At 33.5% G+C, this 18,479-nt stretch overlaps 1 protein-coding gene across 1 annotated transcript; it reads right to left on the bottom strand.

Moving 5' to 3' along the window:
• Positions 1-10,658: 10,658 nt before the first annotated feature.
• LOC127118428 (ubiquitin-conjugating enzyme E2 28) lies at positions 10,659-15,106 on the bottom strand. Its single transcript, XM_051048632.1, has 5 exons — positions 14,924-15,106; positions 14,748-14,828; positions 14,292-14,419; positions 11,240-11,344; positions 10,659-11,015 (listed from the first exon to the last, which is right to left on the bottom strand). The coding sequence occupies exons 2-5, from the start codon at positions 14,815-14,817 to the stop codon at positions 10,872-10,874; spliced, it is 447 nt and encodes a 148-aa protein (XP_050904589.1). The 5' UTR covers positions 14,818-14,828; positions 14,924-15,106; the 3' UTR covers positions 10,659-10,871.
• Between the last annotated feature and the right edge of the window lie 3,373 nt (positions 15,107-18,479).

Raw genomic sequence — 18,479 nt, 5'->3', positions numbered from 1 at the left:
ATGGTTAGTGAGTTATTTCATGAGGGATCGGCTATAACGGTTTTGTTAATTCGCTGTAAGGTTATAGTGATTTGATAATTCATATAGGGCATCAAACATCAATAAGAGAGGAATAATGGATTCAACAACACAACCTAACCGCTTTCGTGACACTATTTACTCGTTTATTTACTTTTCGCACTTAAACCTGACCCCCCCCCCCCCCCTTACTAGTTTTTACAAATTGCACACATTTTGTCTTGTTTGGAGGCAGTCCCTGTGGATTTGATCTTTTTATTACTTCGACAATATCGGTACACTTGTCAAGAAGACATCATTTGTCCTTTAATCTTAATGATGCTGAAACGAGGAAGTTCCAAGATCAATCTCATTTAGAACTCTTCTTATCTTAGCGTTAAGGTCATCCAAAGTTTCTAAGGAAAACTTATTCTCTAAATCTAATACTAAATTGGTAGTGGAGTCGTCATTATCTTCAAATGTTTAGATGTATATAGCTTAGGGCTGGAAGAAAAATACTTTTTGGATTACTTGATTTTGTCCCCCCTCTATTTTCACAGTTTCATTAAAACGTTATTGTGATCTCGACATCCCACCAACATAAAAAAGAAAGAATTAGGTAAAAAAAATAATAAACAAATTTTATTTAGCACAAAAAGACTAACTAAGGAGTTCATCAACCTCAACATCAATGTGACACTAGACAACAATATTTATGTCGATATAACAAGGTTCTTTAGATGATGACCCCCTAAATCCATTAGGGTGTTTCCCAATTTGTTCATGTAGGTATAATGGGTGAAACTCTCCAAAAAAGATTTTAAAGTATAGAGGTCTTACCTCTCATGGGATGACAACCCTCTTTGGGTAAAAATAAACTCAATGATCTTCTTAATTAAGTTATCTTTCTTCCAAAATATATGAAATTATGGGATATCTTCGACCATTGCATTTCTAACATTATCAACCAATGGAAACTCGTCTTCTACAATAACCCATTTCACTTTCATCAACGGATTTTGGCTATTGTTTTCCTCAAACTTACCATGTACTATAGTATATTTGTCCTCAAAGTTGCAAAAAGACTTTGCAAACCCTACAAAGATGTTTCGAGGGTTCTCAAATAAGATCTAAGTGTATTGATTGATATGGTCCACAAGCCTCAATTGTTGAGGATGTGGATGGAAATCTAAATGGATGAAAAAAACTCATATTGATACTCATCGTCTCAAAGGCCCTTAAATACAACAAGGAAATATTATACATGTGGTCAGATACATATTCCATATGTTTGAAGACCAATTTTTAAACAATCCGAAAGGAATATGAAATCTCTTTTCATTAAAGATTATATCGTACAAGAATACAAGAATAACAGCATACTTGAGACAAATCTTTTGATTCTCCAACGTGATGTCCACTTCTAAGTTTGATAAAGTTTCATCCTCCACCTCAATGAATGAATCATCGGGGTAAGAATATATCGACAATAGTGAGATCCCTCCCTATTGATCTACACCAAACTAATGGTATTTGTCCTTGCTCGAGAAGTGCTAGATTTTAGGAGTTTTTCTTACCCACCTTGTCTTGAAAATTGGAAGAAGAAAATGAATTTGACATATTATTAAATCGAGTTTTCTACAATCATTCAAAGGAAGTGGCGCCAAAACCCACAAAATAAAAATAATCTTGGGCAAAAGTAGTATTGTCATGTCCAGACAACCACTTCACCAATTCAATTTTTTTTACAAATCCCCGTAAAATAACAACTAAAGACTAACATTTAATCTTCACTTATTAATTAGAACTCGCCCCACTGACATCAAATCCAATGTATCCTCAACTCACTTGGTTGGATCATAAATAGGAATCAAGCTCACACTACGCTTGAGGGTCATACACCCTTTAGCCTTGAGATTATCAGTTGTTTTGTTAAAAAAAATATTGACCCTTCTTAATCCAAAAAAATGTCATTTAAATTCTTTTGTAAAATGCAAAATCGCTTAAAAATTCATACAATATTTAAAGTGAACAATACTTTATTGACATAGTATTACAAAGGAACAAAAAAACATTAAGAAAAATAATACAATTATTAAAATAACAAAAGAGAAAATAAATTATATTTTTTTAATTGTATATTAAATAGTATATTTGTTTTTGGAAAAAATATTAATGTTATTATAAGTTTAAAAAAAAAATCACATTAAAATTAAAGATTATTAAAGAATTAATTTTGATTATCAAATTATTGGAAAATTATTACAATAAATACATTGTCATATATATATATATATATATATATATATATATATATATATATATATATATATATATATATATATATATATATATAAAAGTTGTATTAAAATAGTTTGTATATAATCTTATAATTAGGGAGAGACTATGAAAATTGAGCGGGAAAAAAGTAGAGGAAATAGAGTATTATTAAAGGGGAGCTTAGTGATTAGTGAGTAATGGTAGCAGATAATGGTTGCAAAACTTTAGACGTTGGTCAAGTTAGGTAATGCGAGGGAAAACATAGTAGTGATGATAAAGTGAAAAGAAGTGTGGCTAGTGTGTAGAATTGGCAGTTCGTGCAGCGTTTGAAAACTCGCAATTTGGCGTGGCCTTCAAGAATTATTACTGTAGTACTCTTGTGGTCCAGTAACCAAAAACTGTAATGAGAGAGAAATGGTACTGGTACAAAACGAAAGGAATTCACAGCGACTAGTATAACTAACGACACTGTTAGTGAATTGAATAGTCCAATCCCACTGTTGTACTAGTACGAACGAGACACTGCATGTATAGCTGTGTATATTCAACTCTCTTTTCTGCATTCTCAGACACTGCCTGCCTGCTTATATACCTCACTCAAAACTAATTTCTCATGCATATAAAAACAAATTGTTTCATTAAATAATTATTTACATTGAAACACTTGTAGATGACATACCACTCCTACCTATAGGAGAATAACATGGTGTTTTTTTGATCGTGATGTTATTAGGAAAGAGCTCTGATACCATGATTACCCTGTAAAAATAACAATTGTTTTTTTTTCTTTTGGTTTTCAGAAAAATGAAACTTTAGTAATTCGATGATTATTTGATTGTTATACAGATTAATTTGATGTGTTATAAATGAGACATAGATATGTTGACAATAATTCATAAATTTTTTTGATATTATTCGATGTTATTCTCCAATGTTACCTTTAATGAAGAAAAAAAATATGATTAATTTTCTAATAAAAAACATAAGTCTAACCATTATAAAACATTTTTATGATATTCCACCGAACCCAATATTAACCGTGTAAGGTTCCATTATTCGCCAAAGTCATCATATCAACCATCTTATTTGTAACGGGAGAATTCAAGAATATGATCAAGTGGGTGTTAGCAAGTTTTGAAAATTACGAAGAAGATCATGATAAAATGATATTTGAAGGTGTTGATACCGCTATTTTATCTTTTTTATGATAAAGAATAAATTATGACGACCGCAATCAATAATATAAAATCTGTAACGATTGAAATCTCAATCGTGATCATTATATAAAATTTTGGATGTTAGTGTTGTCATTATCCGTTTCATTTCCGTCTTTTAAAATTAGAGAAAAATTATTGAATATTCCTTAGTTATTATAGTCATTTTACTCCTAGAATCTATGATGGTTGTTATTTCAATTACGGAAGCGGCAAGTAACTTGACTATCTATATAAACCCTAGCCACGCATAATGTAAAACCAAGCTTTCGATACAGTCAAATACATATTATGCACTCTATTATGGTATCAGTGGTGTATAACTAGGATCATGATGTATTTAAGAAAGAGCTTTGATACCATAATTACCCTATAGTAATAATGATTTTTCCCCCATTAAAACGGAGTTCTAGCAATTCAGAGGACGGCTTGAGAGGTTATAGAGATGTAATAAAGACATTGGACTATACAATTTAAGAATATTGTTGATGCACAAAGTGATAAAGATGAACAATGGAAACAAGAGAGAAAAGAAAGAATAATAACAAACTTCCACTATTCAAAACGGCTACACAGAAAAATGCACACGCACACTGCAAAAGGAATAAAGGTACTGTTTGTTCACATTACTCACTTACTTAAATACAAGTGGGATTTTAGGAGAAATACTAAAATAACCTCTAACAAACTTTGTCTACAAGTTTCTGAAAATATGAATTAATTCTAACATCATCCCTTAATTCATATTCAGCTTAACCAAAACTAACAACACCAATTTCATTCCTCAAGCGGAGAAATTAATCAGTCTTGATCACATTCGTCAGAACATTTGTCAGCTGCTTCTGGATGCTATAATGCACAACTTCTAGCACTCCATTCTGAACCTGATTTCTCAGAAAGTGATACTTAGTCTCAATATGCTTGCTTCTCCCATGCGGCACTAGATTCTTGACAAGATTGATTGCAGACTTGTTAGCGATCATCAACTTCAGAGGCTTGTTTACCTTGATCTTCAAATCCTGCAGTAAATTCAGAAGCCACACAGCTTGACATGTAGTCACAGCACCTACAGTATATTCTGCTTCACATGTTGACAACACAACAATTGGTTGCTTCTTGGAACACCAAGAAATTGGACTTCCCGAAAACTTAAGCAAGTATCTAGAAGTACTTCTTCTGTCAACTTTGTCTCACGCCAATCAGAATCTGAGTAACTCAGAAGTTCTGAGCCAGTTTCAGCACTAGAAGGGAACAAAACTCCAGACTTCAGAGTTCCTTTTATATACCTCAGAATTCTGATAGCAGCTTAGTAATGAGACCACTTCGGTTTACTCATAAACCTACTCATCATACCAACTGCATAGCAAATATCAGGTCTGGTATTACACAAATACCTCAGAGACCCTACCAATTGCTTGAACGTTGTCGCATCTACATCATCACCATTAGAATCAGAATCCAATTTTTGATTTGTATCAGCAGGTATGACAACAACTTTACAATTAAGCAGCTCAAATCTCTTCAGAAGCTCAAGTTCTTCTTTCATGGCCTTTAGCCAGACCTTCTGCTTGAGAGCTTCTTCCGTACTTACGGTTTCAGAGTCTACTAACATGGAACACTGGATAACTTCCCCTTCAGAATTTATTTTAGTGTGTTGCAGCATGTAAAACTTTGCAAACCTTCTCGGAATGTTTCTAATTCTTTGTGGCCTCTGAACTTGTTTAGAACCTTCTGATTCTGGAACAGTATTAGATGATGGAACTCCGGAAGTACCATCTCTAGAAGCATGACCACTTTCAGAATCTAGAATATTCCTAGAACCTGGACTACCACCAGAATCTGAATCACCATCAGAATCAGATTCTCCCTCAGAGTCAATCTGACCTTCTGATTCTGACTCACTCTCTGAATCATTTTCAGGCTCTAACTTATCTTCAGAATTAGAATCAATATCTTCAGAAGTTCTTCCTTCAGAAGATCCACCTCCAGAAGCTCCATTTCCATAGATTAGATTACCTCTAGATTTTGGATCATCGTCAGAATCTGGACCAGCCTTATTTTTTTATCATCGCTCTTGTGTAATCCAGGAGCAACCTTCATTGAGGATGATTGGGCTTGCTAGAGTTTTCAAATATTTGTATATTCTTAGTCAGGATTTTATTACTTTTCCTCCTCCCAACATTAATGTACCTACAAACACTTGTAATTATAATGTGCCCAACAAGTTTAGCCTATGGCATCATAGACTTGGACACCCATCACACAATGTCATCAATAATATAGAGCAATGATTTCCTATTGTTTTTTATCCATCCAATACTATTTTTGATTGATGTCATTATGCTAAACAAACAAAACTCTCATTTCCATTAAGCACCATTAAAATTGTCTCTTCTTTTGAGCTAATCCACATGGACATTTGGGGTCCTTTCACACCCTCATCAGTCCATGGTCATTCTTAATTTTTGACTATTATACACGACTATACCAGACACAGTTGGACCTTCCTAATGAAAATCAAATCAGAGATTATGTCCCTGATCATGCAATTCATTAGTTTGGCCCTCACACAATTTGGCAAGACTGTGAAGTAAGTTAGAACTAATAATGTAAAGAGTTCCTCATGGACACCTACTTCAAAGAAAAAGGTATTCTTAGTTAAAGGACTTGCATTAAGACACCTCAACAAAATATTGTTGCAGAAAGAAATCATATACATATTCTAAATGTAGCAAGAGTCTTTATGTTTTAGTGCAATCTCCCCAAAAAAATTCTGGAACTTTGCCATCAATCATGCAGTCTTCTTAATCAACAAACTTTCATCTCTTGTAATTAGTTATAATTCCCCTTATGAATTACTTCATGGCTCACCTCCTAATTGTGACAACATCAAAGTGTTTGGTTGTCTAGTTTTTGCATCGACCATTCTTCAAGGACGACAAAAACCTAATCCTCGTGAAACTAATGGTGTTTTTCTTTGTTTCAAGCCAGGCACCAAAGTTTACATTATTCTGAATCTTCACACCAGAGAAATATTTTGTCTAGAGATGTATCATTCTGTGAAGACTAATTTCCTTTCACCTCATCTACTGATGTTCCCTCAATCACACTAACAAGAATCCTTGATTACGATATTCCTTTCCTAGAACAACTTCATGACTCCATTAACACTATAACACCTACATTTTCCTTAATCCTCTACTCTTAATTTTGGTCCACCTGATATACCTACGAACTCTCCTCACCAACCTTTCCATATACCAATTCAATACCTTACACCCATAAAAATAATTCCTCGATCCACCAATATCACACTTCAGTACCTATACCAGACTCCACACCTGTCATTACTTCAAAGGTTTCCAATAGAATCATACTCAGGCCTAAAGGACTTACTGACTTTATTTATAACAATCTCATCTCTTGTCCATCTTTCACACATGATAATTGCCCATATCCTATTCAACCTTACCTTGCCACCCCTCATTGCCTTCCAACTCAAGCCATTACATCTTTTCCATTACCTCTCAAGATGAACCAAACACTTTCAAACATGCCTCCCAACATGAGTGTTGGAATCAAGCCATGCTCACTGAATTACATGTCTTACAAGCTAACAACACTTGGCTCCTTACTCCTTTACCACAAACCAAGAAAATAATATCATGTAAATGGGTGTATAAAATAAAACGACATGTTGATGGATCTGTAGAAATATATAAAGCTCGATTAGTTTCTAAGGGTTACACACAAACTAAAGGCCTTGACTACATGGACATTTTCTCTCCAGTAGCCAAAATAACAAATTTCATACTTCTTTTGGCTACAGCTACTTCCAAACAATGGAATTTTATTCAACTTGATGTGAATAATGCCTACCTCTATAGTGACCTTGAGGAGGAAGTCTACATGACACCACCTCCTGGGTTTGTTCCACCAATTCCTGACCATTTTTCCAAACTACAAAAATCATTATATGGCTTGAAACAAGCCAACTGATAATGGTTCTCTAAACTGTCCACCTTTCTTCTTTCCTTGCATTACAAGCAATCTTCTTCAGACCATTCTCTCTTCATAAAAATCACTAACCACAATCGCACCATTTTATTCATATATGTTGATGACTTGATCATCTCTGGCAATGACTTTGGAAGAAATACATAAGTTGAAATTCACACTTGGCATCACCTTAAAAATAAAGACCTTGGACAGCTACAATTTTTCTTAGGCATTGAGGTGGTTTTTTCCTCTCTTGGTATCTCTATTTGCCAAAGAAAATATGCCTTAGATCTGTTACATGACACATGTCTTCTTGGTGCAAAACCTGCCCCCACACACATGACAAAAGCTCACAAATTCTCCACATCTAATGAATCATGTCCCACTTATCCAACTGGATATAGAAGGCTCATTGGGAGATTAATTTACTTATGCACGACCATACCTGATCTAAGTTATTTTGTTCATCAGCTAAACCAATTCATGTCCTCTCCTACCACCCTCCACCTCCAAGTTGTTCATCGTGTTCGTAGATACATCAAACAATCTCCCTCTCAAGGATTTTTTTCTCCTCCACTTCTACTCTCCAACTCAAGGCCTATAACGACTCAGATTGGGCCTCATGCATTGACAGTCGTCATTTAATCACATGATTTTGCATCTTCCTAGGAGATTCACTCATTTCATGGAAATCTAAAAAGCAAATCACAGTCTCTCGTTCATCATCATAAGCTAAGTATTATGCACTTGCTTCCACCATTTGTGAACTTCAACGATTGACATACTTGCTCAGTGACTTCAAGGTCCAATTCACCACTCCTGCTCTTCTCTACTACTACATCTAATTCGCTCGACATATTGCTGCCAATGCCATGTTTCATGAAAGAATGAAGCACATCGAAATTGACTGCCATGTTGTTAAAGAAAAGCTCGTTGCTAAGTTATTTCATCTTCTACCTATTCCCAGCTTTGCGCAGCTTGCTGACATCCTCACGAAACCTCTTGAACCTTAACCTTTTTCCTTGATTTTATCCAAGCTAAGCATATCCAACGACTATGCTTCAGCTTGAGGGAGACTATTGAATATTTCTTATTCAAGTTAGTTATTATAGTTATTTTACTCCTAGAATATAGGATGGTTGTTATTTTAGTTACTTAAGCTGCAAGTAACTTGACTACCTATATAAATCCAATCATGCATAGTGGAAAACCAAACTTTCAATGATACATTCAAATATATATTATACACTGCATTAAAACTCAAATCCGTCCAACGAGGGACGCGTTGGTGTGGATATTCACATGTATGAATTTTGTTGAAATGTTGAATAAAAATAACTAAAATAGTATTATAGCATATGTTTGGTTATGCGGTGAAAAGAAATTGATGTTAGGTGAATTGCTTATGTAAAATTAATTATGATTAAATGTAAATGGGTTATGCAAAATTGATTAATTAAAAGCGAGTTGAATATAAAATAATTTATGTTTGAATAATTTGATACAAATTTGAGTTGAATAGTAAATTTTAATGTAAAAATAACATTTAAACTTCAAAACTACAAATTTTAATTTTAAATTAATTAATTTTAAAGTCAGAATAAATTATACGAAGAACCAATCACCTCTAAAATTGTTTGCAACTCTTCCAACACAGGCAAATCAAATATATAGTATATACGACATCATGTTGTCAAAAGTTTTTATGCATGGCTGGTCTATGAAAAAAATGAATTTTAGTTTAAATTCTAGACATGACAAATGGTCTATGAGAAAATAAATTTTATTTTAAATTCTAGACATGACAAAGAAGTTCTCTAAAACATATGGACAATTAGTTTGAATTAAGAAAAAAAAATGAAGTGTTACATCATAGACTCATCAGTACAATGGATCTATCTAATTGTAAAGATTTTATTTAGGTTTTGCCTTGAGGAACAAGCAAAGGCAAAACAAGCATGCAAGATGGTCAACCACGTGTTGTGTTATATGTGCTGCTACAAGGGGCAAAACGTTGCACACTAGTGACCCAGCTCCTCACTTATTTTTGCTTGTCATCCAAGTGACATCGACTTTTGATTACTCTTTCTTTTCTTTTTTAAATTATTAATTTACCTCTAATTCTCTCTTGTGTTTTGTACTATTAAGTATTACTATTAACCACTCACTTAAATTCTAGCAACTTGCTAGTAAGTTGCTATCACCTAACCAAAAACGTGTCTCACTCCTGCTGCATTATTAGTGCTTTCCAGCATCCTTTTTAATGGATAGGATTGTGTAAATTAAACTAATAAGTCAACTCAACCTTTCAACTCTATAAAGATTCTCCTAATTTCATGCATGATTCGGCCCTAAAACACAATTAATTGACAATTTATGTCTCATTAAATATAAACTTGTCTTAGTTGACAAATTGAGTCTCGAACTCTAAAGGCTCCAAGGAGCCAATGTGTGAACGTTTACATCAAAACTTACCGTATCTGTTACTGTTTTACTTGACCACTTTCTCTCATTGGGAAAAAGAAAGTAGAAACTTGAAACCAATCATAATTGAAAATACTCAAAAACATTGCATACATTTTTCATATGGACACAAGAACCATGGCCAACGTCCCCACTTTCACATTCTTAAAAGGACAGTAATTTAGATCCTCCTAATATGTTTTGCTTGTAGTTGCAATGTCTACATCATAGAATAATGTTTAAAAGGCATAATTGGGGATCAATACCACTACCTCCAAAATTTCAACGTACAATAGAAGCACTAAGCATAATTACTACTATCTAACTAAATGTCAAGCAATTATCAAGAAAAACAACTATAGGTTCAGTCACAAAAATATAATCATAGTACTCCCTCATATACTTGTTATATTTTTAGTTTTTAACTTTTTAGATATAATGAATAGACCAAATACATTTAAGTATTTTTTTCTGATATGTATTTTAATGTCTCTGGTCTATGTTTTCTTTAGAAAAAAATACTTGGTAGCAGATTTGGATCAAGATCAAATATTGTCTAACCTTGCAAAATCGACTTTAAAATTAATATCAGGATACAAGTGATCTGATCTTTCATCTAACAAAATCTAGAACAGAATCCGAATCTGTTCACCGATGTAAGAAGTCACTGCTTAATTTGTGACCCTTGTATCTTTGTCGCTAATCTGGAGTACCAACAAGCAGATAGATTGCATAACATTACAGTTTCCTCAATCACAGGAGTCTTACAATGCAATATTCACAAATGATAACTGGGATCCCTTGCCAGCTTTAAGTTCCACTAAACAATAAAGCATTAAAATTCATTCAAAATATCTGTTGCTCTTTTACATTAATTATGACATTGCTGTTTTAATTGAACAGCTCAGACATGCATGATCATCCCATGGCATACTTCTGTGTCCAGCTGCGGGCTGTGGCCTCGTACTTGGCCCTGTCCGTCTTGTACATGTGCGCAATTTCAGGCACAAGTGGATCGTCAGGGTTGGGGTCCGTCAACAATGAGCAAATTGACAAAAGGACCTAAATTGAGGAATGAGTCTAATCAGCTGGGTACATAATGTATATCATCATATCATTCAAGTTACCAAAATATACTACACTATACAGCAATATAACTGCGGCTAATAGGCCGCAGTCGCAACCCAACCAAAAATATACTACGCCAACACTTGGAATTTGTCTCATGACAGACATGATCTATGTCTGGTAAGTGGCAAGATAAACAAGCAAAGTAATATTCAAACCTTGGAAATGGTTAGTGCTGGACTCCACTGTTCTTTGAGAATGTCGAGACATATGCTACCGTTGCTGTTGATGTTTGGGTGGAATACCTTGGTCCTAAAAGCAACCTGCAGTCGTCAAACATACTAATTTTATTAGTTTTAAATTGGTCCTATAAAGTATTAAGATAAGACATTTTATTAGTTCTAAACTTGGTCTTAGGAAGTAACAAAATGATTAACTTACTATCACAAACTAAAACAGCTATTTTAAAAGAAAATTAAACTAGAAAATTCTAGTGTATGTAAGCTGCTAGTTTATCCAATGACAACTTAGAAAAAGACTGGGTTAGCATATGCGGGCTATTGAACAGACTGGATTAGCAAAATTCATTAATTTACATCCAACCAAGTTTTCTTACCCACTAATTCAACTTTCTTTCCAACCTCTTTTTAACTAATCAAGCTATGTGACCAAGTATAGATGCATGCAAGAACACTGGTTTGACAAGAATGGAATCTCAAAATGAGAAGGCAACAGTGACGAAATATGCCCCTCAAAACAAATCAAAGTACTCGTTGAAATGAAAAATGGTAGTTAAGATGATTAGACAAGATATAAAGGTGGACGGTTAAGCAGTAGCAGATAGAAACTTGTGAACAGTACAAGGTTTTTAAAACATTGTTAGGAAATTGTAATGAACCACTCCCTTCATCTATCAATTTTGCGGTGATAGATACATCATTCTTTCTTCAATATTTCCGAAACACTTGCTCTACATTTTTTTATATTGCATTTTGCTTCCTATAGAGTTTCCTCAAGCACTTCAGACAAATAAAAGAGTATGATTATAAATTTTCTATTTCTTTTTTTAATTCTGATACCCATCAATGCTCTTCCCTCTTTCTATTTTTCTGTCCTACCAAAAGAAGCATAGACAAGGATCAAAATTTTCTCTATTATCTCTGCATCCAAACATATACAAAATACACCTATTTCTTACTCTCTCTCTTCTCCAATTTTTTCATCCTATTTTCTTCTTGCAACCAAAAAAGTCAAAAGCACAGTGAGCCAAGATTAGACTGAGTTGTAGTTGAACACAATATATTCGTGCAAATTCATACATGAAGACTCCAAAAATTGTTGCCTATGAACTTTTTAACCAAAAAAACCTCGTGTCATTAAATAAACAAAGATGAGAAGACTAGAAAGAAATCTTATTACTAATGCTTAAGAAAGACCAGAAAACATGCTACGCTTACATGAAAGTTCAGCAGTGCAAGTGCACAGTAGGAAGTTTACATGTCAAATCAAGATATAAAAATTTATGGAAAGAAGAAATTGCAATTCAAGAGTATTAGTTGTAAGACTCAATTAATGGACAACTTCTCCTTAAATGAACTAAGAGATCCTAGTATTTTCGACCAACCAGAAAAAAGGAAGAAATCTAGACACATTATCTTTCTATCCTACAGTACAGGGAAAGAATGAAACATAGAGCACTCAAAGACAAATGCTCTATTCTTAATCTGTGAATGATGCCTTGAGGGGACTTCCCCGATAATCATGATTACAAATGATTTACTTGCACCACATGTCAAATCACAAAACACTTATGATGTTTTCTTCACATCAAAACAAAACACTTGTGATGCACCACAGTCTAAATCACAAAACACTTGTGATGTTTTCTTCACACCAAACTGCACGGCAACAATAAGAAAATACCCACAGCTAGATTATACAAATGATTTACTAGCACCACAGTCTAAATCACAAAACACTTGTGATGCACCACAGTCTAAATCACAAAACACTTGGGATGTTTTCTTCACACCAAACTGCATGGCAACAATAAGAAAATACCCACCACAGCTAGATTGACAGAAGCTACATGGAAAACCCAATTCATCTTGTACAACATTATACAATGTCAATTGTCAAACATAAATATTTTGCCATTTAGAAATTGTGAACTGTCCTAGAAAAAAAAGTTTTAGATGCTATCTTTGGATGGAGGGAGACGTGTTGATGAGATTCAAGCTAGGTGGATGAAGTGTAAAACAGCTTCAAGTGTTATTTGTGATCAAAAGGTGTCTCCAATATCAAAAGAAAGAAAAATTATTCTATGGTGCTGAATGCAAGGCAATATAGCGTAAACACAAGCAAAATCTAAGTGTTGCAGAGATTATGAAGTGGTAGATGTGTGGACATACAAAGATCAAAATTGTAGTAGTGTCTATTGAGTAAACAATGATAGAATCTTGCCAAAGATGGTTTGGTCGTACAATAAAATGAAAATAAGAACAATAATTCGAAGCATTGAAAGGCCAAGAAAAATCCAGGTAAAATAATTATGAAGGGCTTATATCTTAAAAAGCTTTACAAAGAATTGGTTCTTGACAAAAATACAATCATGTTGTTTGATCCAAATAGGAAAAAGAATGTTGTATTGCATTCTGAAGTACGAATGTAGCATGAAATATGAAGGGAAAAAATAGAAGTGTGAATAAAGCATCCTTCAAAGTTTCAAAAAAAGCTATCCGAACATTCTAAACTCATAAGGCCTCTCAGGATTTACATTTTCACCCACCAAAGGTATTCTCTCCCTTCAATTCAAGGGTTCAACTTTAAAAAATATTATGTGTAATTTTCATCTCCTCCATTATATACAAGAATATTCATAATTGATAGTACTTAAAAGGAAACCACACACACGGTCAAGGGTAGTCAACCTGTTTGCATTTGTACAAGACTGATTCAAAACCAGCCAACCTTGACACAATTAGAGCAGTCTGTGCACAAAGGGTTTCAAGAACGTTGCTTAAAAAAACATCCACAACTGTACAAGAATGAAGGAGAACAAACACTAAGTTCACACTCACAATCATTATTGAAACCAATTGTATAGAACGAAAACCAAGTTCACAATCACAATTATCATTGAAACCAAATGCATTTGAAATCAGTTTAATCTCCATACACATAACTTCTAAAAGAAACACTCAACACAATCGCAACACAAAAACACGACGATACAAGTGATTAATGTAAGCAATGAAATAGGTAGAGTACCTTTGGTGGCTTGAAAGGATAGTCAGGAGGAAAATGTATCGAAACCAGGAAAACACCGCCTGTATATGGACTATCAGACGGTCCCATGATCGTGGCTTGCCAGTGGAACATGTCCTCAGCCACAGGACCTAATATAAACAACAACAACACCAATAACAATCTCTTTTAAAATAATTATCAATTATATTTTCAGAAGAAACAGAAATATCACAAAGCTAATTACAACTTACAAAATCACCAAATAACAAAAACAGCAGATAAATATATCATTAATGAAACTAATTAGCAAAGAGAACCCTAACAGATGAAAAAGCATGGAGCAACAATCATGATTATAAATTAATTGAACAAATTCAGACAAAATTCATCATAATCTTAGCTATAGTTATGCTTTACATTGAAATTTAACAGAAATTGGAAAAAAAGAATGAAGGAGAAATGGATCAAGAAGATAACCTGCACTGCATGACGTTGGAGGATCCTTCTGCAAATCCTTGAGCTCCTTCAAGATACGTTTCGAAGCCATGATAATGGAAACTTCAAAAAAGAAAAACGCAATAAAGGTTGTATATAAGCAATAGATCGTGAGAGCAATAAAGAGAATTGAAGACAAAAATGATGAAAAAACTAACCTGAGTCGGGAGCGTGGAAGAAGAACGAATGATTGAGAATGAGGGTTGAAGAAGAAGAAAAGGAGAGATTTTAGAAAAAATCGGAAAGTATTGAATTGAATGTTAGCGTAAGATGAACGTTGTGACGTTTCTTTATTATTAACATTATTTATATTTATTTGCGGTACAGAGAATAAAGTGTCGTCATAATAACATCACAAAAGATAATAGTAATATATAGAAATAGAAATTTCATCATTATATAAATACATTTTAAATAAATTAAGATTTTATTGTGTTTTCTTTCTTTATTTAAGGTTTATTTAGGTGAATATTACATGGACATTAATGTGGTTTGTATACATAATCAACATATGTGTTAAAAAGTTAGTAGGTCATCCCATTGTACATGACATTGAACATGGTGCAACCATAAAATATACTTGCAACTTTTAAACGGAAAAGACCTCAAAATATCTAAAATATCAAGCAAATATACAATGTTTGTGTCCGAAACAACAAGAGGATAAGAGGTCCAAGAATTGAAATACAACAATTGCTGAAGCTTTTGGATGATAATCATTATGTATTTAGGTACAGAGTGTATGAGGATAGAGAAACCGTTTGAGATATATTTTGGAGTCATCCTGATTTCATAAACTTGTTCAACATATTTCTCAATGTGCTCGTTATTGGTTCAACATATATAATCAATTAGTACAAGCTTCCACTTCTGGAAATTGTTGGTGTTACTTTTACAGAGATAATTTTTTCAGTTGGGTTTGTAATTTTGGAAAGTGGAAAAGATGACAATGTTATCTGGCCATTAGAAGTGTGTCAGATTATGTTGAAGGATCAAGAAAATATGACAAAGTTCATTGTCACCGATCGCGATACTGCATTGATGAATTCGGTTGCAAAGGTGTTTTCTACATCATATGTATTATTATGTATGTACATAACAAAAAATATGAGAAGTAGTTTAAAGCCTACGGCAGGGACCAAACAAATAAATGATGAAGATGAGAAAATGGTCAAAGTTGGTGTGATATTGGAAAGCATAATGGATGTCTAAAATGTTATAATAAATTCTTCTACATAAGAGTCATATGTCGAATTTGTAATACATTTCAGGAGGGTGTGTGAGAAGTATATGGATTTCTTGAAATATGCTGAAAGTACAATTCTAGACCAGGTGTAGGAGAATATTCTTTGTTCTTTGATCGATCAGGTTAGACACTTTGAATATAAAACAACTAACATGGTTAAATTTTCTCAAGCTATATTGAATAATTGGTTGGGAAATAGTAAAGATGATGTATGTCGAGGTTGAGACTCCGTGAACCAAATGATCCAAAATCAGCATAACGAAATACAAACATCATTTCGTCGCAACATTACAGTATTAGAACATAGATTAGGAGACAACAATATTTATTCATATTTGGTGGACAATATATCTCGAGCGGGATTGAATTTTATTTATCATGAAGTCAAATGAGCTGATAAAGTAGGTTGATATAACTCAAAGTATGGTTGTACACTTAGAAATATGTATGACTTTTCATGTGCTTGTTTAATTTCAAAGAAGATGAAACTTGATAGTCCCATACGAATGGATGAGGTTTACACCCACTAGAAAAGGTTTTGGTTTGATGATAATGGTGTGATGAAGGATGCTAAATCGAATATATCTATCATGAAAGAATGATGAGTGATTCAATAGAGATTTTGAAAAGTTGATGACAACGTGAAACTGTACATCAAAAGAGAAATTGAGGAATATTGCCTATCTATAAACCACATATTTGAAATCACCCTCCCAACTTGTAAAAAAAAGGATGCTCATAAAAAGTTTAAACTAACACATAGTGACAATTCAACGATTCGGTCTTCGTCCTATTTCGAACATGTTGACGAAGTTTTTCCGGATTCTCCAACTTCAAAATCTATAAAAATAAAAAGTGTGTTCAAAGTTGTTTGCATTAGCAAACCATCTTTTTCACCACCTTTACCAAAAATCATACACATTGAAGAGATGTAAGCTTTTATGCACAAATACAATGAACACATTATATATGTTAAGGGTGACGGTAACTGTGGTTATCGTGTTGTTTCAGCTCTGCTTTGATAAAGGAGGGGAGAATCATACACTTGTCCACCAACAACTTCCCAAAGAGTTTAAGGCGCATAAAGAATCATGCATAATGATATACGGGGAAAAAAGAACATTTCGATATAATTTAAGAATATCTTATTCCTTGTGTTTACAATCCGACACCAGAGGAAAAATGGATGGTCTTCCTTGAAATGAATCATCTAATAGTAATTGCATATAATATGATATGTATTAATCTAAAAAGATATGACTTCTAACATTTTTTCAAGTCCAAAGTACCCCACTTCAAAATCCAATCAAGCGCATTATATGTATTAGATGGCTTTCAAAATTACTACATTTTGTTCAAGTTTACTTGAAACCGGGATACCCTATACCACAAATGTAACACCCCACAAACTACTACTACTCAAATACAGCATACAATTGCATGATCAGAGTAAATTAAAGCACGCATACACGAGGGTATCACATTTACTTCTGCCATAAACAACACATGCCATGGTCACATACAAGTAACACGAATTATAAATCAAAACCAAATAACCAACATGCAAACTCAAACAGCAGAATAACATCTCTCTTCATAAATGGTAAATAGTGATGATTCCCATAAATCATCTACCACAAAATATCGTTTTGGGCTCTAAGGCCACTCAACATCAAAACCAACATATCCAAATAACAAGATAAAATAAAGCACAACAATATCTCTCAAAGTCAAAACAAATATAAATAATCTCATAAACCCAAGTGTTACATGACCAGAGCACCATAGACTACCTAGTCAAAATACAACAAGAACTAGCCTCCGAATCTAATCCTTGTGTGAAGCACCACTATCTCCGGTACCTGAGCGATGTCGCGATTGAACATCATTCCAACAGAAGGGTGAGAACTCAAATCATTATAGAAAAATATAATAATATGAAATGTATAGCAAACATACATATATTATTAGAATTCGTCACGCTTCATACAAACATGCATCATATCATCTTATTAAAGAATCACATGTTTACCATCATACGACATGGCTCAACAATCCACAAGTATTCATTTATAAATATTAAACGATGTACAAAAGTCATATTTCACAAAATATCGATTTCATGTACATATTATCATCCATCATCATTTACAAATCATCATCAAATATGTATACAACTTTCACATGATTCCATAATGTATACAAGTCACCATTTCATCACATATATCACAAATATGCACACATATCACATCAACAACACATCAACAATTCATATAAAATGGATCACCTAAAATCCACGTATATGCATATCTACCAAAATCATATTCACACAATCATATCACATAATCACACAAACAATAATTCACACTGACACGTGTGACTCAATGCGATAGGCATGCGGATCCCATCCGTTATAATTTTCGACTTGCCGAGCGTCTCTTAAATAGACTAGATAACAACCTCTAAAT

The sequence above is a fragment of the Lathyrus oleraceus genome, chromosome 2 (assembly GCF_024323335.1).
Source record: "Lathyrus oleraceus cultivar Zhongwan6 chromosome 2, CAAS_Psat_ZW6_1.0, whole genome shotgun sequence".
Lineage (NCBI taxonomy): Eukaryota > Viridiplantae > Streptophyta > Magnoliopsida > Fabales > Fabaceae > Lathyrus > Lathyrus oleraceus.
This window is presented reverse-complemented; position numbering and strand designations above follow the sequence as displayed.